Raw genomic sequence first — 18,162 nt, 5'->3', positions numbered from 1 at the left:
TGCCATATTTTCTAATTAATGCTGTAATTATAGTAATAACGCCTAGGGATGTGTTAGAACATATGGGTTGTTTTTTCATATGCAATCCTCCAGGCACAGTTCTTGTGTCTGCTTTTTTAAATTACTTTAAATCTTTTCTCATATTCTTTTTTCTTGCTATTGTCAGTAGGCACCAGTTGTACTCTATCAGTACTTCTAGTCTGCTATGCCCTGGAAACATAGACACCTTGTCAGTAAGACCTTCACTTTTCACCCTATTTACAATTTCAGTCTCTCCCCACACTGCTGATCCCCCTTCTCTGCTTGATTTTCCTCTATGCTTTTTACCTTTAAACATGCTATTTTTTTCCCTCAGTTTGTTTCTTGTATGCCTCCCTCAACTAGAATAGAACAGTTCACTGTTCTATCTCCAGTACCTAAATCAATAAACGGCACATAAATAGAACTCAGTATTTATTGATAGAAATGAAATATCTCTATAATAAAAGAAAATAGACTCTGTTTAAAGGCTGGAGCATTTTACAGTATATAAATACAAGAACTCTATAGTACATAGACTCTGTAGCTTAGGGCTGTTTTGTGCCCTTTTGTACTTATGTCCGTAAGCTATGGTCTAAAAATAGGTGACTATCATTACAAGTAAACTGCTGCCATTTTTCCTATCAGGTAAGAATTCACTTTTTGAAAATATTTAATGTAAATCATAGTAATGGATTGCAATGGTTATAAAGTATTCTCACTTTTTTTTTTTTACATAATGTATTTTTCCCTGTTAATTTTTTTTTAATAGATCTTTATTGGAGTATAATTGCTTCACAATACTGTTAGTTTCTGTTGTACACCAAAGTGAATCAGCCATATGCATACATATGTCCCCATATCCCCTCCCTCTTGAGCCTCCCTCCCACCCTCCCTATCCCACCCCTCCAGGTCATCACAAAGCACCGAGCTGATCTCCCTGTGCTATGCGGCTGCTTCCCACTATCTAACTATTTTACATTCAGTAGTGTATATATGTCAATGCTACTCTCACTTCACCCCAGCATCCCCCTCCCACCCTGTGTCCTCAAGTCCATTCTCTATGTCTACATCTTTATTCCTGCCCTGCAACTAGGTTCATCCATACCATTTTTTTTTCTAGATTCCATATTTATGCGTTAGCATACGGTATTTGTTTTTCTCTTTCTGACTTACTTCACTCTATTGACAGACTCTGGGTCCATCCACCTCACTACAAATAACTCAATTTCGTTCCTTTTTATGGCTGAGTAATATTCCATTGTATATATGTGTCACATCTTCTTTTCTTTTATAAAGTGAAAGGTGCGTTTTTTTAAATTTATTTATTTTATTTTTGGCTGCATTGGGTATCTTTTGGGACGTGGGCTTTTCTCTAGTTGCAGTGAGCAAGGGCTACTCTTCGTTGTGGTGCGCGTTGTGGTGTGGTGGCTTCTCTTGCTGCGGAGCATGGGCTCTAGGCACGTGGGCTCAGTAGTTGTTGTGGCTCGCGGGCTCTAGAGCCCAGGCTCAGTAGTTGTGGCGCACGGGCCTAGTTGCTCCGCGGCATGTGAGATCTTACCGGACCAGGGCTCGAACCCGTGTCCCCTGCATTGGCAGGTGGATTCTTAACTGCTGTGCCACCAGGGAAGCCCGCCACATCTTCTTTATCCGTTCATCTGTCAGTGGGCATTTAGGTTGCTTCCGTGTCCTGGCTATTGTAAATACAGCTGCAATGAACATTGTGGTACATGACTCTTTTTGAATTATGGTTTTCTCAGGGTATATGCCCAGTAGTGGGATTCCTGGGTCATGTGGTAGTTCTATTTTTAGTTTTTTAAGGAACATCCATATGGTTCTCCATAATGGTTGTATCAATGTACATTCCCACCAACAGTGCAGGAGGGTTCCCTTTTCACCACACCCTTTCCAGCATTTATTGTTTCTAAATTTTTTTGATAACTGCCATTCTGACTGGTGTGAGGTGATACCTCGTTGTAGTTTTGATTTGCATCTCTCTAATAATTAGTGATGTTGAGCATCTTTTCATGTGTCTCTTGGCCATCTGTATGTCTTCCTTGGTGAAATGTCTGTTTAGGTCCTCTGCCCATTTTTTAATTGGATTGTTTGTTTTTTTGATATTGAACTCCATGAGCTGTTTGTATATTTTGGACATTAATCCTTTGTTGTTTCATTTGCAAGTATTTTCTCCCATTCTGAGGGTTGTCTTTTTGTCTTGTTTATGGTTTCCTTTGCTGTGCAAAAGCTTTTAAGTTTAATTAAGTCCCATTTGTTTATTTTTGTTTTTATTTCCGTTACTCTAGGAGGTGGATCAAAAGAGATCTTGCTGTGGTTTGTATCAAAGAGTATTTTTCCTATGTTTTCCTCTAAGAGTTTTATAGTGTCTGGTCTTACATTTAGGTCTTTAATCCATTTGGAGTTTATTTTTGTGTATGGTGTTAGGGAGTGTTCTAGTTTCATTCTTTTACATGTAGCTGTGCAGTTTTCCCAGCACCACTTATTGAAGAGGCTGTCTTTTCTCCATTGACTGTTTTTGCCTCCTTTGTCGTAAATTAGGTGACCATATGTGCATGGGTTTATCTCTGAGCTTTCTATCCTGTACCATTGCTCTATATTTCTGTTTTTGTACCAGTACCATATTGTCTTGATTACTGTACCTTTGTGGTATATAGTTTGAGGCCAGGAAGCCTGATTCCTCCAACTCTGTTTTTCTTTCTCAAGATTGCTTTGGCTATTCGGGGTCTTTTGTGCTTCCATACGAATTGTAAAATTCTCTGTTCTAATTCTGTGAAGAATGCCATTGGTAGTTTGATAGGGATTGCATTGAATCTGTAGATAGCTTAGGGTAGTATAGTCATTTTCACAATGTTGATTCTTCCAATCCAAGAACATGGTATATTTCTCCATCTGTTTATGTCATCTTTGATTTCTTTCATCAGTGTTTTATAGTTTTCTGAGTACAAGTCTTTCGCCTCCTTAGGCAGGTTTATTCCTAGGTATTTTATTCTTTTTGTTGTGATGGTAAATGATATTGTTTCCTTAATTTCTCTTTCTGATTTTTTATTGGTGGTGTATAGGAATGCCAGAGATTTCTGTGCATTAATTTTGTATCCTGCGACCTTACCAAATTCATTGATTAGTTCTAGTAGTTTTCTGGTGGCATCTTTAGGATTTTCTATGTATAGTATCATGTCATCTGCAAACAGTGACAGTTTGACTTCTTCTTTTCCAATTTGTATTCCTTATATTTCTTTTTCTTCTCTGATTGCCGTGGCTAGGATTTCCAAAACTATGTTCAATAAGAGTGGCAAGAGTGGACATCCTTGTTTTGTCCCTGATCTTAGTGGAAATGCTTTCAGTTTTTCACCATTGAGTATGATGCTTGCTGTGGGTTTGTCATATATGGCCTTTATTATGTTGAGGTAGGTTCCCTCTGTGCCAATTTTCTGGAGAGTTTTTATCATAAATGGCTGTTGAATTTTGTCAAAAGCTTTTTCTGCCTCTGTTGAGATGATCATATGGTTTTTATTCCTTAATTTGTTAATGTGGTGTACCACATTGACTGATTTGTGTATATTGAAGAATCCTTGCATCCCTAGGATAAATCCCACTTGACCATGGTGTATGATCCTTTTAATGTGTTGTTGCATTCTGTTTGCTAGTATTTTGTTCAGGATTTTTGCATCTATGTTCATCAGTGTATTGGTCTATAATTTTCTTTTTTTGTGATATCTTTTTCTGGTACTGGTATCAGGGTGATGGTGGCTTCGTAGAATGAATTTGGGAGTGTTTCTCCCTCTGCAATTTTTTGGAAGAGTTTGAGAAGGATCGGTGTTAGCTCTTCTCTAAATGTTTGATGGAATTTGCCTGTGAAGCCATCTGGTCCTGGACTTTCGTTTGTTGGAAGATTTTTAATTACGGTTTCAATTTCAGTGCTTGTGATTGGTCTGTTTATATTTTCTAATTCTTCCTGGTTTAGTCTTGGGAAATTGTACCTTTCTAAGAATTTGTCCATTTCTTCCAGGTTGTCCATTTTATTGGCATATAGTTGTTTGTAGTTGTCTCTTATAATCCTTTGTATTTCTGCGGTGTCAGTTTTGATTTCTCCTTTTTCATTTCTAATTTTACTGATCTGTATCCTCTCCCTTTTTTTCTTGATGAGTCTGGCTAAGGGTTTATCAATTTTGTTTATCGTCTCAGAGAACCAACTTTTAGTTTTATTGATCTTTGCTATTGTTTTCTTCATTTCTATTTCATTTATTTCTGCTCTGATTTTTATGATTTCTTTCCTTCTACTGACTTTGGGTTTTCTTTATTCTTCTTTCTGTAATTGTTTTCAGTGTAAGTTTAGATTGTTTATTTGAGATTTTTCTTGTTTCTTGAGGTGAGATTGAATTGTTATAAACTTCCCTCTTAGAACTGCTTTTGCTGCATCCCATAGGTTTTGGGTCGTCGTGTTTTCGTTGTCATTTGTTTCTATGTAGTTTTTTATTTCTACTTTGATTTCTTCAGTGATCTCTTGGTTATTTAGTAGCGCACTGTTTAGCCTCCATGTATTTGTGTTTTTTACAGTTTTTTTCCATAATTGATTTCCAGTCTCATAACACTGTGGTCAGAAAAGATGCTTGATACAATTTCAATTTTCTTAAATTTTCTGGGGCTTGATTTGTGACCCAAGATGTGATCTGTCCTGGAGAATGTTCCATGTGCACTTGAGAAGAAAGTGTATTCTGCCACTTTTGGGTGGAATGTTCTATAAATAGCAAATCTATCTGGTCTGTTGTGTCATTTAAAGCTTGTGTTTCCTTATTTATTTTCTGTTTGGATGATCTTTCCATTGGTGTAAGTGGGGTGTTAAAATCCCCTACTATTGTGTTACTGTTGACTTCTCCTTTTGTGGTTGTTAGCAGTTGCCTTATGTATTGAGGTGGTCCTATGTTGGGTGCATAAACATTTTTTTTTTACTTTATTTTATTTTTGGCTGCGTTGGGTCTTCGTTGCTGTTAGTGGGCTTACTCTAGTTGTGGCGAACGAGTGCTACTCTTCGTTGTGGTGCATGGGCTTCTCATTACAGTGGCTTCTCTTGCTGTGGAGCACGGGCTGTAGGCTTGCGGGCTCAGTAGTTGTGGCACACGGGCTCAGTAGTTGTGGTTCGCGGGCTCTAGAGCGCAGGCTCAGTACTTGTGGCGCACGGGCTTAGTTGCTCCGTGGCATGTGGAATCTTCTCGGACCAGGGCTCGAACCCGTGTCCCCTGCATTGGCAGGCGGATTCTTAACCACTGTGCCACCAGGGAAGCCCCATAAACGTTTATAATTGTTATATCTTCTTCTTGGATTGATCCTTTGATTATTATGTAGTGTCCCTCCTTATCTCTTGGAACAGTCTTTATTTTAAAGTCAATTTTATCAGATACAAGTATTGCTACTCCAACTTTCTTTTGATTTCCATTTGCATGGAATATCTTTTTCCATCCCTTCACTTTCAGTCTGTATGTGTCCCTAGGTCTGAAGTGGGTCTCTTGTAGACAGCATACATATGGATCTTGTTTTTGTATCTATTCAGCCAGTCTCTGTCTTTTGGTTTGGGCATTTAATCTATTTACATTCAAGGTTATTAGCAATATGTATGTTCCTATTACCATTTTCTTAATTGTTTTGGGTTTGTTTTTGTGGATCTTTTTCTTCTCCTGTCTTCAGCCTAGAGAAGTTTCTTTAGCATTTGTTGTAAAGCTGGTTTGGTGGTGCTGAATTCTCTTAGCTTTTGTTTGTCTGCAAAGCTTTTGATTTCTCCATCGAATCTGGATGAGATCCTTGCTGGGTAGAGTAATCTTGATTGTAGGTTTTTCTCTTTCATCACTTTAAGTATATCCTGCCACTCCCTTCTGGCCAGCAGAGTTTCTGCTGAAAAATCAGCTGATAACCTTATGTGGATTCCTTTTTATGTTATTTGTTGTTTTTCCCTTGCTGCTTTTAATATTTTTTCTTTGAATTTAATTTTTGTTAGTTTGATTAATGTGTGTCTTGGTGTGTTTTTCCTGGGGTTTATCCTGTATGGAACTCTCTGTGCTTCCTGGGCTTGGGTGACTGTTTCCTTTCCCATGTTAGGGAAGTTTTCGACTATAATCTCTTCAAATATTTTCTCAGACCTTTTCTTTTTCTCTTCTTCTTCTGAGACCCCTATAATTCGATTGTTGGTGAATTTAGTGTTGTTCCAGAGGTTTCTGAGATTGTCTTCAATTCTTTTCATTCTTTTTTCTTTATTCTGCTCCTCGGCAGTTATTTCCACCATTTTGTCTTCCAGCTCACCTACTTGTTCTTCTGTCTCAGTTATTCTGTTACTGATTCCTTCTAGTGTATTATTCATTTCAGTTATTGTGTTGTTCATCTCTGCTTGTTTGTTCTTTAGTTCTTCTAGATCTTTGTTAAACATTTCTTGTATTTTTTCAATCCATGCCTCCATTCTGGTTCTGAGATTCTGGATCATCTTTACTATCATTACTCTGAATTCTTTTTCAGGTAGATTGCCTATTTCCTGTTCATTTATTTGGTCTTGTAGGTTCTTACCTTGCTCTTTCATCTGTGACATATGTTTTTGCTGTCTCTCTCTTTTTTTTTTTTTTTTTTAATGAGCGGGATTGTGTTCCTGTCTTACTGGTTGTTGGGCCTGAGGCTTCTAACACTGGAGTTTGTAGGCTGTTGGGTAGAGCTGGGTGTTGGTGCTGATATGAGGAACTCCGTGAGACCTCACTCCGATGAATATTCCCTGGGGTCTGAGGTTCTCTGTTAGTCCAGTGGTTCCGACACGGAAGTCCCACCACAGGAGCTTCAGCCCGACCCCCGGCTCGTGATCCAAGATCCTGCAAGCCAAATAGGGTGGCAAAAAAAGAAAGAGAGAGAGAACAATAACAAAGTAAAAGATAAAATTAGACTAGGAAGCTAACAGATATGTTAGAAAGAATATAAAAATTAAAATATAGATGAATCAACAACTGGAAGGTACAACAATACAATTGTAAAAAAGAGGCAGAGGGAAAAGAGGAAAAAAAAAAGGTGGGGTGGGGAGGCCTTGGCTGTGGAAGGCGGGGCCTAAGCAAGGGCAAGGTTTGGGTGGTGAGTGGGGCCTGTGCTTAGGACCCACAGGGCTGGAAAAGGCCCTCAGGGCTGTGTGGGGTGGGGGGGTGGAGCTTAGGCTCAAAGGAACAAGAGGGGCCCAGGCGTGCCCCCCACCCCCGGTCTCAGAGGGCAGGGGCCTCACCTGGGAGCCCAGCAGGCCCCCTGGGCCTGAGTGGGAGGGGCAAACTCCCTCTATTCCCCTCCCACTCCTCCTGGAGGGTGCCTCCCGCCTGCCTCTTCTGATCTCCCCGGCCTCCCTCCTGTGCCCCTAAGGACCCACACAGCCTGGAGGGGGCTTTGGAGGGCAGGGTCCAGCCTGGGAGCTCAGCAGGCTCTCTGTGCCCACGTGGGCGAGGCAAACACCCTCTGCTCCTCTTCCACTCCTCCCAGAGGGCCCCTCCCGCCTGCCTATCCTGATCTCCCCGGCCTCCCTCCTATGCCTCTAGGACCCACGTGGCCTGAAGGAGGCATTGGAGGGGGTGGCTACCGGCCTGGGAGCTCAGCAGGCTCCCTGGGCCAGAGTGGGCCGGGCGATCACCCTCCGCTCCTTTCCCACTCTTCCTGGAGGGCCCCTCCTGCCTGCCTCTCCTCATCTCCCTGGCCTCAGGGGCGCTGATCCTGTCAGGCCTCCACTTCTCCAACCCCCCTGAGTTCCCCCATGTCCTACCAGTTCATTTGGGGGTTCCTCCCGTCTCCTTGGGCATCAGGGTCCCCCACCAGCGGCCGACAGGCATCCTAGTTGTGGGGCGATGCTAACTTGGCATCTTCCCACACTGCCATCTTGACTCCTATTCTCACATTTTTATTAGGTAGAACAGGTATTATTTCCATCTTACAGATTGAAGGAAGCTGGTGCTTAAGTGTGAGGTCGCAGAATTAACAAGTAGCAAATAGAGGAGAAAAGTCTTCTTCCAGCATTTTTAGATAGTCAAAAATTTAAACACCAAAGCCAGTTTCCAAAAGCAAAGACTTTGTATGAATGTTACCTTAATTTTTATAAGTAGCCACAAAACCCAAAGTATTGACATAGATCAATACTTTATACCTGTTTTTCCTTTACTGTTAATCTTTATTGACCATTATATATAATTCTTCTTAGGATAAAAAAGCATTTGAATAGGATAGCATTTACATAAAGTTCAAAACTGACAAGTTTAATCTTTAGTGTTAGAAATAAGGTTACATTGGGGAGGGGTAGTAACTGGGAGACAATACAAGGGTTCCCTATTTTTAATTTCTTTTTTCAGGGTCTTTTATGTTGTGCTTAGTAGTGTTCTGTTTCTTGAACTGAGTGTGGATATATATAGATATGCTTATAGTATAAAAATTCATCAGATTTTATACTTATAAGTTTGCATTTTTCTATATGTCTTATATATCAACAAAAAATTTTACTTTAAAAAATGTAAAAATTTATTCATTCTTGCTTGCATCTAAAGAAATTCAAAAATCTTAAAATTACTCATTTCTTTTGGCTTTTTAACGTTCAGTCATGTCCAAATACTGAATAATAATTTTAAATTTTAATATTTTAAAAATATTTTCAAATTCTTCTTTCCTCAGCAAAGAAAGAATAATAAGAAGGTTCGAGTGACAGTGAAGCCCCATTTGCTATACAGAGTAAGTTTCCTGTCAGAGAATTCAAAGTTGTTGTTTTTGCTTTGAAAGTATAGAAGGAACAAAATGTTTTCAATACATTAGTAGAAAAACTTCTTAAAATTAGAGTTAATAATAATAATTAAATCTTTCTTCTCTTCAGCCTTTAGAACAGCAACATGGAGTCATTCCTGATCGGGATGCAGAATTTCGTCTCTTTGACCGAGTTGTAAATGTGAGAGAGAACTTTTCCGTTCCAGTTGGCCTTCGGGGCACCATCATAGGAATTAAAGGGGGTAATAACTCAATACTTGACGTGTCTCCAACTGCGTTTATATTGTAGAGTGAAACACAAACTTGTGTGTCTTATATGTAAGCAGAAAGCAACTATAAATCAGGAAAAACACTAAATCCTTTTATGTTTTAGTTAAGTTTTTTCCAGCTTTAGGTTTCAAAGAAAATTCTTCTTCTCTATCTTGTGTAATCATCTGGGAAGTGATTAAAACGTGGGGAAGTTGAGGAACAGCTGCTTAAAATTTGGTAGCTTATGTATAGCACATTAAAATTATCTGAAACCTTGGTGAGAATACATACATGTGTTTTCATGAAACTAAGAGAAACATTTCATTGGGTTTCATCTAACCTTGTTCAGGGCTTTACCTTAATTGTCATTGTAATCTCTTGATATCTGTGGAGAAATAAACAAACATGATGCGTCAGCTTATTTGTGGTTAAAAGATTTGCATATTTATTTGAATTTTATGAATACAACTAGATATTGTATGTAAAACAGACCTATCTGTTGTACAACAATGTACATATACTTAACACTACAATACTATATACATTTTAAAATGGTTACAATGATAAATTTTATATTATGTGTTTTTTACAAAAAAAAAAAAAGAAAAATGAGGATATGGAAAGAAAAGGGAAGAATTAACTAAGGATCTAGAAATGCCTCAAAGGGATGCCTGGAGTGAGTAGCTTTGCAACATAGATTCCAAAAAAAGTCAACCCAGCATGAGGCAGCAAATCAGGTACTTAGAGGTCAGCGCGCTGGCAGCACTGTCCCTCCGTATCCCAGGCACTCAGCCTTGGTCTCACTGCCAGAAAGAAGGAAGAGCAGACAGGCCATGAGCCTAAGAGAGCTGCTTATTTATTGCCAACAGTGTGCCCAGCACTTTTACATTTTGCATTTAACCCTCCCAACCATCTGAGAGGGAGATATTTTTCCTCGCCTAAGAGTTTAAGTGACTTTCCTGAATTTACACTAATAAGTGGCAGAGCTGGGATTTGAACTCTTTGCCCTGATTCTTTTCTAACTTTGAGCAATGGTTCTCCACATTTGCACATCATCTTGGGGTCTGCCTCTAAAAGAGAATTTTCTTCCCTGATTTTTCTTTGAATTTTTTTGGATACATTTCTGGTGCTGAAAATGGAGGCGGGAAGGTTAAGTAGGTAAAGCCCAGGCTAAGTATGGTAAGGGTCAGATGGGTGCAATGAAGCAACCCTCCTGCTGCTGTCTGTTCAGGCTCAGGCATTGGCAGTTCAAATGTTGAGCTTACTGGATTGTACTCTAATTAGATTGTCCTGAAAAAGCCTTAGGACTCTGATAACATAGAAGTTTCCTTTCTTCTGACAACCCCTATCAATAGTAGTGACCACTTGGAATTTTGTCTTGACAGAAATTTTAAAGCTACACCTACTCTGAGTGGAAAAAGCTCTGTCATTGATTAACCATGTCTGCCATGGACATGGAATATAAAGGGAAATATTTGTCTTACTGCCTTCAGCTGATACTTCATCTCCGTAGTCATCTCCACTAAAGGGGGGTGAACAATCCTCTTGTCAATAATCTTTTGAGTCAGTGGCTTCTCCCTCAGACGGGAAACAGGAACTTAGAAAGTGGACCTTAAGCCTTCAGAGGAGAAACTCCTGCCGCCCATTGAGCCCCACTTTCTTGGGTTTAGATTTTAGGTTTAAGTGTCAGGTGAAAGGTACAGCCAGATGGGGGAGAATGAGTAAGCTCTGCAGGCCTGGTTTCATTTGGGCAATGAGGGACCAAGAATGAGGGAAACATCCCCCAACCCCTAACATAGTATCAGGTATGGTATTAGCATTCTCCCGAGAAACAGAACCAATAGCATGGAAAGGGGTGGGGATAGAGATGGGGAGAGAAAGAGAGAGAGAGTCAGTTCTGAAGTTATGTGATAGACTCTATTATTAATTTGGGCTTAGAATTCAAATATTATTATAGCTAATTATTTCACTTTACCTTGGCATTTTAGTAAACTTAAACTTTCCAGTTATATCCCATCATCCTGTCTGCCAAAATTTATCCTTCTCTGTTCCTCCTTAAGTTTATTGCACCACAGTCTTTCTCACGTGTCTCATGTCTCAGTCATGCCATCCATTGTCTACCAAGTCATCTCAGCCAGAACTTTGGAGTAATCTTTGACATCTCCATTCTTTTTGTCTACACAGGTCACAAACTCCTGCCAGTTCTATCTAGTAGTATATCCGTTCTCTCCATTCCGTTCCTTTCATTACTGCCATGTCTTCAAATCTTCATTTCCTTTGTCTGATTGTAAGACCTTCTAAACTGCAAATTCCAAAGTTATCTCTTTTATTAACTCTTTTTATGAATAATTTCCAACATACACCAAAACAAAGAGAAAAATATAATTAATTCTCACAGTACCTAATTTAAAATAGTATTATTTTACTTTACATTAATACCAGTAAGGTAATCTGTGAGCTTATTTTCTTTTCATTCACTCTCTGTATTGATAGTTGTAATGCTTCTTATACCCCAAAAACTTACATGCTGATTTTTCTTTTATCGTATGATTTTTCAGTCTCTCTCTTTTTTAAACAGCTAATAGAGAAGCTGATGTACTATTTGAAGTATTATTTGATGAAGAATTTCCTGGAGGTTTAACAATAAGGTTTGTATTTCCAGATGATAATTACACTTTGTAAATATGCCCATGTGGCCAACAACTACATTACTTGTTTATTTGTCCACAATTTCAGTTCCTAGTATGTACAAGACATCATACTTGCTACCAGGGATGTAACAGTGAATAAGACAGACATGGTTTCTACCCTCATAGAGCTTTCATTTTAGTAGGTGGGGGAATACCTTGGGTTGGCCAAAAAGTTCGTTCGAGTCTTTCGTAAGATGGTACCAAAAACCCGAACGAACTTTTTGGCCAACCCAATAATTAACTAACTACAATATTAATTTTTTAATTAAAATGTGACAAGTGCTGGGAAGAAGTATTTCAGGTGTCTATAAGAGTGTGATCTGTCCTGAGAGTTCTAGAAAGGCTTTCTTTAAGAAATGACGTTTAAAATGGGACATGAAGAATAGGTAGCTGGAGGAAGAGTGACAAGTAGTCAGGAAGAAAGAATAGCATATGCAACAGAGGACGTTTTCACTCATTTAAAAACTAAAAGAATGCAGGTGTGTCAACTTCAGCAATTGTGTAAGATTAGCGTAAGGGAGAAAAGCAAGGACCACACTGCAGGAACTGGTAAGCCACTTTCAGGACATGCTAAGGATCTTGGTATCTTGGTCTTTATCATTAAAGCAATGTGAAGCCATCAAAATCAGAGATGTGACATGATCAGATTTGCATTTTTTTTTATGGTTAAATAACTTGAGGAATAGAAAGTTTCGTTCTTTGAATTGAGTGACATTTTAAGTCTTTGTCATTTGTTTTAGTGGAGTTGTGGGTGCTCAAGCTAGATTGGGTTGGTTTGAGGAGTGAATGGCAGGTGTAACAAGGGAGGCAAGAAACTGAGCTGACCCTTGAGAAGTTTGACCATGAAGGGGAGAAAAGATAACTGGGGGTGAGGAGGTTTAAAGGAAGAGGATTGGATTGTTTGTTTTTAATTTAACATGGTGGACACTTGTTCATATCTATTTTGGAGAGCATTAATAGAAAGAAAGTTTAAAGTTATAGGAAAAAGATCATGTTAGAATGAGAGGTGTCATGGAATATTAGAAAGTGTGGGCTCTTTCACTTAACCTTTGTGTTACCTTAGGTAGGTTAGTTAAAAGCATTCTGACCCTCAATTTCCTCATCTATAATGAAGATGTGCACTTCACTAGGTGATTGTGAGGGTTAAATGAAATCCTTTCCAGTTTTCCTTTCTCCCTTCTAAACACCAACTGGAAAACTGAACTGAAGTTAGCTTAGTTTCTTTTTCTCCTCTGTTTTGATTAGTGGTAATTAAAATAAAAAATTAATTACTCTTATTTAGCCTATGTGTATAAAATCACAATCTTCAGTCCTTACAAGTAGTGATCACATTCAGAATGCTATTATTGTTTTGCAACTTGAATGTGCCTATTACCCAAAGACTTTACTGTCTGCACTCTTAAATGCAGCAGCGGGGTCTGGATCCCATGTCTGATTTTATTTTTCATGAAAATGTTTGATTACCAATAACTTTAGGCGAAATAACTTTGAAATATATTTTTAAGATGATTAACTTTTTTCTCAGGGTTTTTTTTTTCCTCTCCTAGGTAGAGACACTGGATTTCTTGACTGACTGAGAGCTGTGTAAAAGATTACATGCCTGCAATATATTCATTTCTGTAATGCAGAACCTTAAACTGTAGTTCTCACGAAAATATTTTCTAGAAATCTTACAAAGATTTCTCATGAAAGAATTCTGCTTCCCCATGATCTCAGAATATAAGAAAATTACATTCTAAAGAGGTGATAGAGTTGAAAACTTTTGACCAGAGAAGGCTTATTTTAATATCTAAACACTTTTATCAAGGCCAGGAAGGAAGGAAATCACAATACTTGTCTCTTAGCCTTCCCAGTTCTGGAACATTAAGATGGGAAGATGAGGATAAAAAGAGCTGGACTCAACAATTGATCAGGAGACAAAAGTGATCAAAGCTAACATTTGCCCTGTTGCATAGGTAGAGCCACACAGCTCCACACTGGGTAGATTCATAACCTTTTAAAGAAGTTTGACATTTAATTCATGAATTTTTGGTTAACTCAGCTATTATGTTGCAAGCCTTCTGAGGACAAACTAACACACACACGCCCCTACCCACACAACTGTACCTCTAGAACATTTTTCCCCCCACTTAGTAGCACGGAATACTCTATTCAGAAACTTTTCAGAAATCTTATAAATTGAGATCTTTCTATGATTTCAAGTTCCTCTACTGAATTTAAAAGTAATATTTATTAATCCGGATTATGGACTGTCCACCCCAAAATTATTTGATTCTTTTAGCTCCCTTTAGTATTAATTCCCTCTGACCCTGATAAAACTTTTTACTTTTAGGTGCTCACCTGGTAGAGGTTATCGACTGCCAACAAGTGCCTTGGTGAACCTTTCTCATGGGAGTCGCTCTGAAACAGGAAATCAGAAGTTGACAGCCATTGTGAAACCACAGCCAGCTGTGAATCACTATAGCTCAAATGCATCAATTTCATCTGGGCATTTGGGAGGTCTGAACCATTCCCCTCAATCACTTTTTGTTCCTACTCAAGTAAGACTTTTATTTAAATAATGAGCTTGAAAATATCTGTTTTCTCTTTATATATTTACTTGGTAAACTAACACTTCTATTTTGTCTTATATCACCCAAATGTCCTATATTATCTCCTACAAAATGACATTAATTTGAAAGGTAAGGGAGAGGACTATATCATGTTTATCAAAAGCAATTTTCAGATTCCTACCATATAACTCATGGGTGATTTCCTTTATTTCATCTTCCTGAGGGCAAAACTTGAATTGTTTTGTGTGAGATACTTAACTTTATTTAATTCCATGGCCCCAAATTTTAACCAAACTTTTTGTTTTGTTTCTTTTGTTTTGTTTTTAAACATCTTTATTGGAGTATAATTGCTTTACATTATTGTGTTAGTTGCTGCTGTATAACAAAGTGAATCAGCTATAGGTATACATATATCTCCATATCCCCTCCCTCTTGCGTCTCCCTCCCACCCTCCCTATCCCACCCCATCACAAAGCACCGAGCTGATCTCCCTGTGCTATGCGGCTGCTTCCCACTAGCTATCTATTTTACATTTAACCAAACTTTTTAATCCAAATAGCACATGTTTATTATAGACTAATTAGAAAACAGATAAATAGATGATAACAAAGGAAACAAGCAAAAATCCTCTCAAATCTCGTAGGTAACTTACCACTGTCAAATTTTGGTGCATATTTTTCTAGATTTTTAATTTGCATGAAATCAGTTCTCCATAAGTAATAGCTGATTTTTTTAATCAGATTATTTTTGTGTAAGATAAAAATTTTTTAGATTTTTTTTAATTTAATTTTATTTATCTTTGGCTGCGTTGGGTCTTCGTTGCTGCATGCGGGCTTTCTCTAGTTGCAGCGAGCGGGGGCTACTTTGTTGTGGTGCGCAGCCTTCTCATTGCAGTGGCTTTTCTTGTTGCGGAGCACGGGCTCTAGGTGCACGGGCTTCAGAGTTACAGCACGCGGGCCCTAGAGCATGCAGGCTTCAGTAGTTGCAGCGCGTGGGCTCAGTAGTTGCGGTGCATGGGCTCTAGAGCACAAGCTCAGTAGTTGTGGCGCACGGGCTTAGTTGCTCCATGGCACGCGGGATCTTCCTGGACCAGGGATCGAACCTGTGTCCCCTGCATTGGAGGTGGATTCTTAACCACTGCGCCACCAGGGAAATCCCAAAAATTTTTTAAATAAATATTATTAAATGTTAGCTTGAATAAGATAATATGCCAGTATACTGGAAGACCAAAAAAAAATCTTTTGGTGGGATATTGATTCAGTATAATCTTTTATAGCATTTGTAATGCTTTAAATATTTTTTAATAACCAATTACATCTGTAGAAGAACATTTTCACTCCAGCAGTATACTTTTATGATTACTATACTGAGCTCCAGAAAAAAAGAACTGAGATAACAGATAATGAAATTTAAATATCCTGTCTACTGCTAAATGGCTTTAATAAATAAATTATTTGATTTTTAATCTGAATCTTTATTTTTTCATGTTTCAGTTTTCCTTAAGAAGTTTTTTGTACTTTCCCAGGTACCTGCTAAAGATGATGATGAATTTTGCAACATTTGGCAATCCTTACAGGGATCTGGAAAGGTTCAACACTTTCAGCCACCTCTACAAGAGAAGGTTAGTATACCTTGCTTGATGGACATTTAATTTTTTTAAATTTATTTTATATTTCTCTTTTAGGTATGCAGTGATTAATTTTCCTCCTGAAATCTTATAAAATAGAAATAACACTTTGATCTTGAATTTTCTTAGTTCTCTTAGGCTACATGTGTTTTTGGACTAATGAGTAAGAATGTAGACAATTTTTCTTTTTAATAAAGGCTTTAATGGCACTCATTAACTTACTCACTTCCACTTGAATGTATAGCTTTATGCTGGCAGTTGGTTGTCTTAAATGTGTATGAGCAAATTCACATTCCTTGATAGAGTTTAAGAAGAGGAAAGAAACTCTGCTAAAAGAGTAGACTCAGGCACCAAAAAAAAAGGAAAAAGAAGAGGAATGAATTCTTACTACATTTTTTGCTAATTACTAACCTAACTTCTCAGCTTAGGTCAAAAAGGAATGTCCTCTCAGGTTTATAAACCAGTAGCCTGCACCATGAGGGCCTAATTTATTCTAATGTCCTCCCGTGATGGTGGCATCATCAGCGCTAGGGAGGGGAAAATAGCGAAGGGAATGTTCGTAAAGTAAAAATAAAAAGTGAGAGTGACAACAACATTGTAAGTCAACTGTACTTCAATTTTAAAATAAATAAATAATAAAGTGGGAAAAATAATCTAAACAAAGTAAAAAAAAAAAAAAAGTGAGAGTTACAACGCACAGGTCACTTCTGCCAATATGCTATTTTAAGTTTTCCTTAGATCATTCATAAATCTTTCTACATAAATGTAATCCATAACCAGATTTTTAAACCCTCTTTTCCTCTCTTATTTATTTAATATGGCTAATTCCTCAAGAGTGCTTTTTTATCATTCATTCATTCAACATGTATTTATTAAGTGCCTACCATGTGCCAGGCGTTGTTCTATGCACTGAGAATATAGCTGCAAACAAAACAAAAATCCTGGCTCTCATACAGTTAGTACTGTAGGGAGGAAAGGACAATAAATAAGACCAAAAAAAAAAAATGGTATATTAGATGATAATATAAGTTTGAGAAAAATTGCAGGGAAGCAGGATAGGGAATTTTGGGGAGGGGGAAGGCAAGGTTTTGCAGGGTTTTTGTTTTTGTTTTTGTTTTTTTAAACACCATGTGTTTATATTTTAATGATTTTCATTTTTTTTTAACATTTTATTTATTTATTTTTGGCTGTGTTGGGTCTTCGTTTCTGTGTGAGGGCCTTCTCTAATTGTGGCAAGCGGGGACCACTCTTCATCGCGGTGCGTGGGCCTCTCTTATTGCGGAGCACAGGCTCCAGACGCGCAGGCTCAGTAGTTGTGGCTCACGGGCCTAGTTGCTCCACGGCATGTGGGATCTTCCCAGACCAGGGCTCGAACCCGTGTCCCCTGCATTAGCAGGCAGACTCTCAACCACTGCGCCACCAAGGAAGCCCCTGTTTTTGTTTTTTTGTTGTTGGTTTTTTAGGGGTTTTTTTGTTTTTTGTTTTTGTTTTTGTTTTTTTGCTTTGTTGATTTGTTTGTTTTCTGGTTTGGGGGTTTTTTTTATTTTGGTTGTGCTGGGTCTTGGTTGCAGCAGGTGGGCTCCTTAGTTGTGACTCATCAGCTCCTTAGTTGCAGCACATGGGCTTCTTAGTTGCAGCAGGCGGGCTCCTTAGTTGCAGCTCATCAGCTCCTTAGTTGCGGCACGTGGGCTTCTGAGTTGCAGCAGGCAGGTTCCTTAGTTGCAGCTCACGGGCTCCTTAGTCGCGACTTACTGGCTTCTTAGTTGTGGCACACAGACTCCTTAGTTGTGGCATGCGAACTCTAAGTTGCAGCATATATGTGGGATCTAGTTCCCTGACCAGGGATCGAACCCGGGCCCCCTGCGTTGGGAGTGTGGAGTCTTAACCACTGTGCCACCAGGGAAGTCCCCTGCAGTTTTAAGTGGAATGTTCAGGTAACATTTGAGCAAAGATTTGAACGAAATGAGGAGTGGATATACAGATATCTGAGGGGAGAGTATTCAAGACAGAGTCAAAGGCCCTGTTGGGGGTGGTGATCCCTGGCATACACAAGGATGAGAAAGAAGACCATTTGGCTGAATCAATAGGGTGAGTTGTAGGAAATGTAATTAGAGAGGTAAGAGATTGATACTATGTAGGACCTCCTGGATCATTATAAGGACATTGGCTTTTACTCGGTGAGACAGGGAATCAGCAGAGGGTTTTGCACAGCAGAGTGACATGATTTGACTTACATTTTAATAGGATCACTCTGCCTGCTATC

General features: G+C 38.6%; 1 protein-coding gene across 3 annotated transcripts in view; it reads left to right on the top strand.

The window, feature by feature from the left end:
• The window catches only part of XRN1 (5'-3' exoribonuclease 1), a 116,879-nt gene that overhangs the window by 75,956 nt on the left and 22,761 nt on the right, over nucleotides 1-18,162 (top strand). For all 3 annotated transcript variants that reach the window (XM_007188077.3, XM_007188078.3, XM_007188076.3), the window contains exons 28-32: nucleotides 8,695-8,751; nucleotides 8,891-9,023; nucleotides 11,609-11,678; nucleotides 14,053-14,260; nucleotides 15,798-15,893. In XM_007188077.3, the coding sequence (XP_007188139.2) occupies nucleotides 8,695-8,751; nucleotides 8,891-9,023; nucleotides 11,609-11,678; nucleotides 14,053-14,260; nucleotides 15,798-15,893 (564 nt within the window). The remainder of the gene's footprint in view (nucleotides 1-8,694; nucleotides 8,752-8,890; nucleotides 9,024-11,608; nucleotides 11,679-14,052; nucleotides 14,261-15,797; nucleotides 15,894-18,162) is intronic.

Source organism: Balaenoptera acutorostrata, chromosome 4 (assembly GCF_949987535.1).
Source record: "Balaenoptera acutorostrata chromosome 4, mBalAcu1.1, whole genome shotgun sequence".
NCBI classification, from domain to species: Eukaryota; Metazoa; Chordata; class Mammalia; order Artiodactyla; family Balaenopteridae; genus Balaenoptera; species Balaenoptera acutorostrata.
This window is presented reverse-complemented; position numbering and strand designations above follow the sequence as displayed.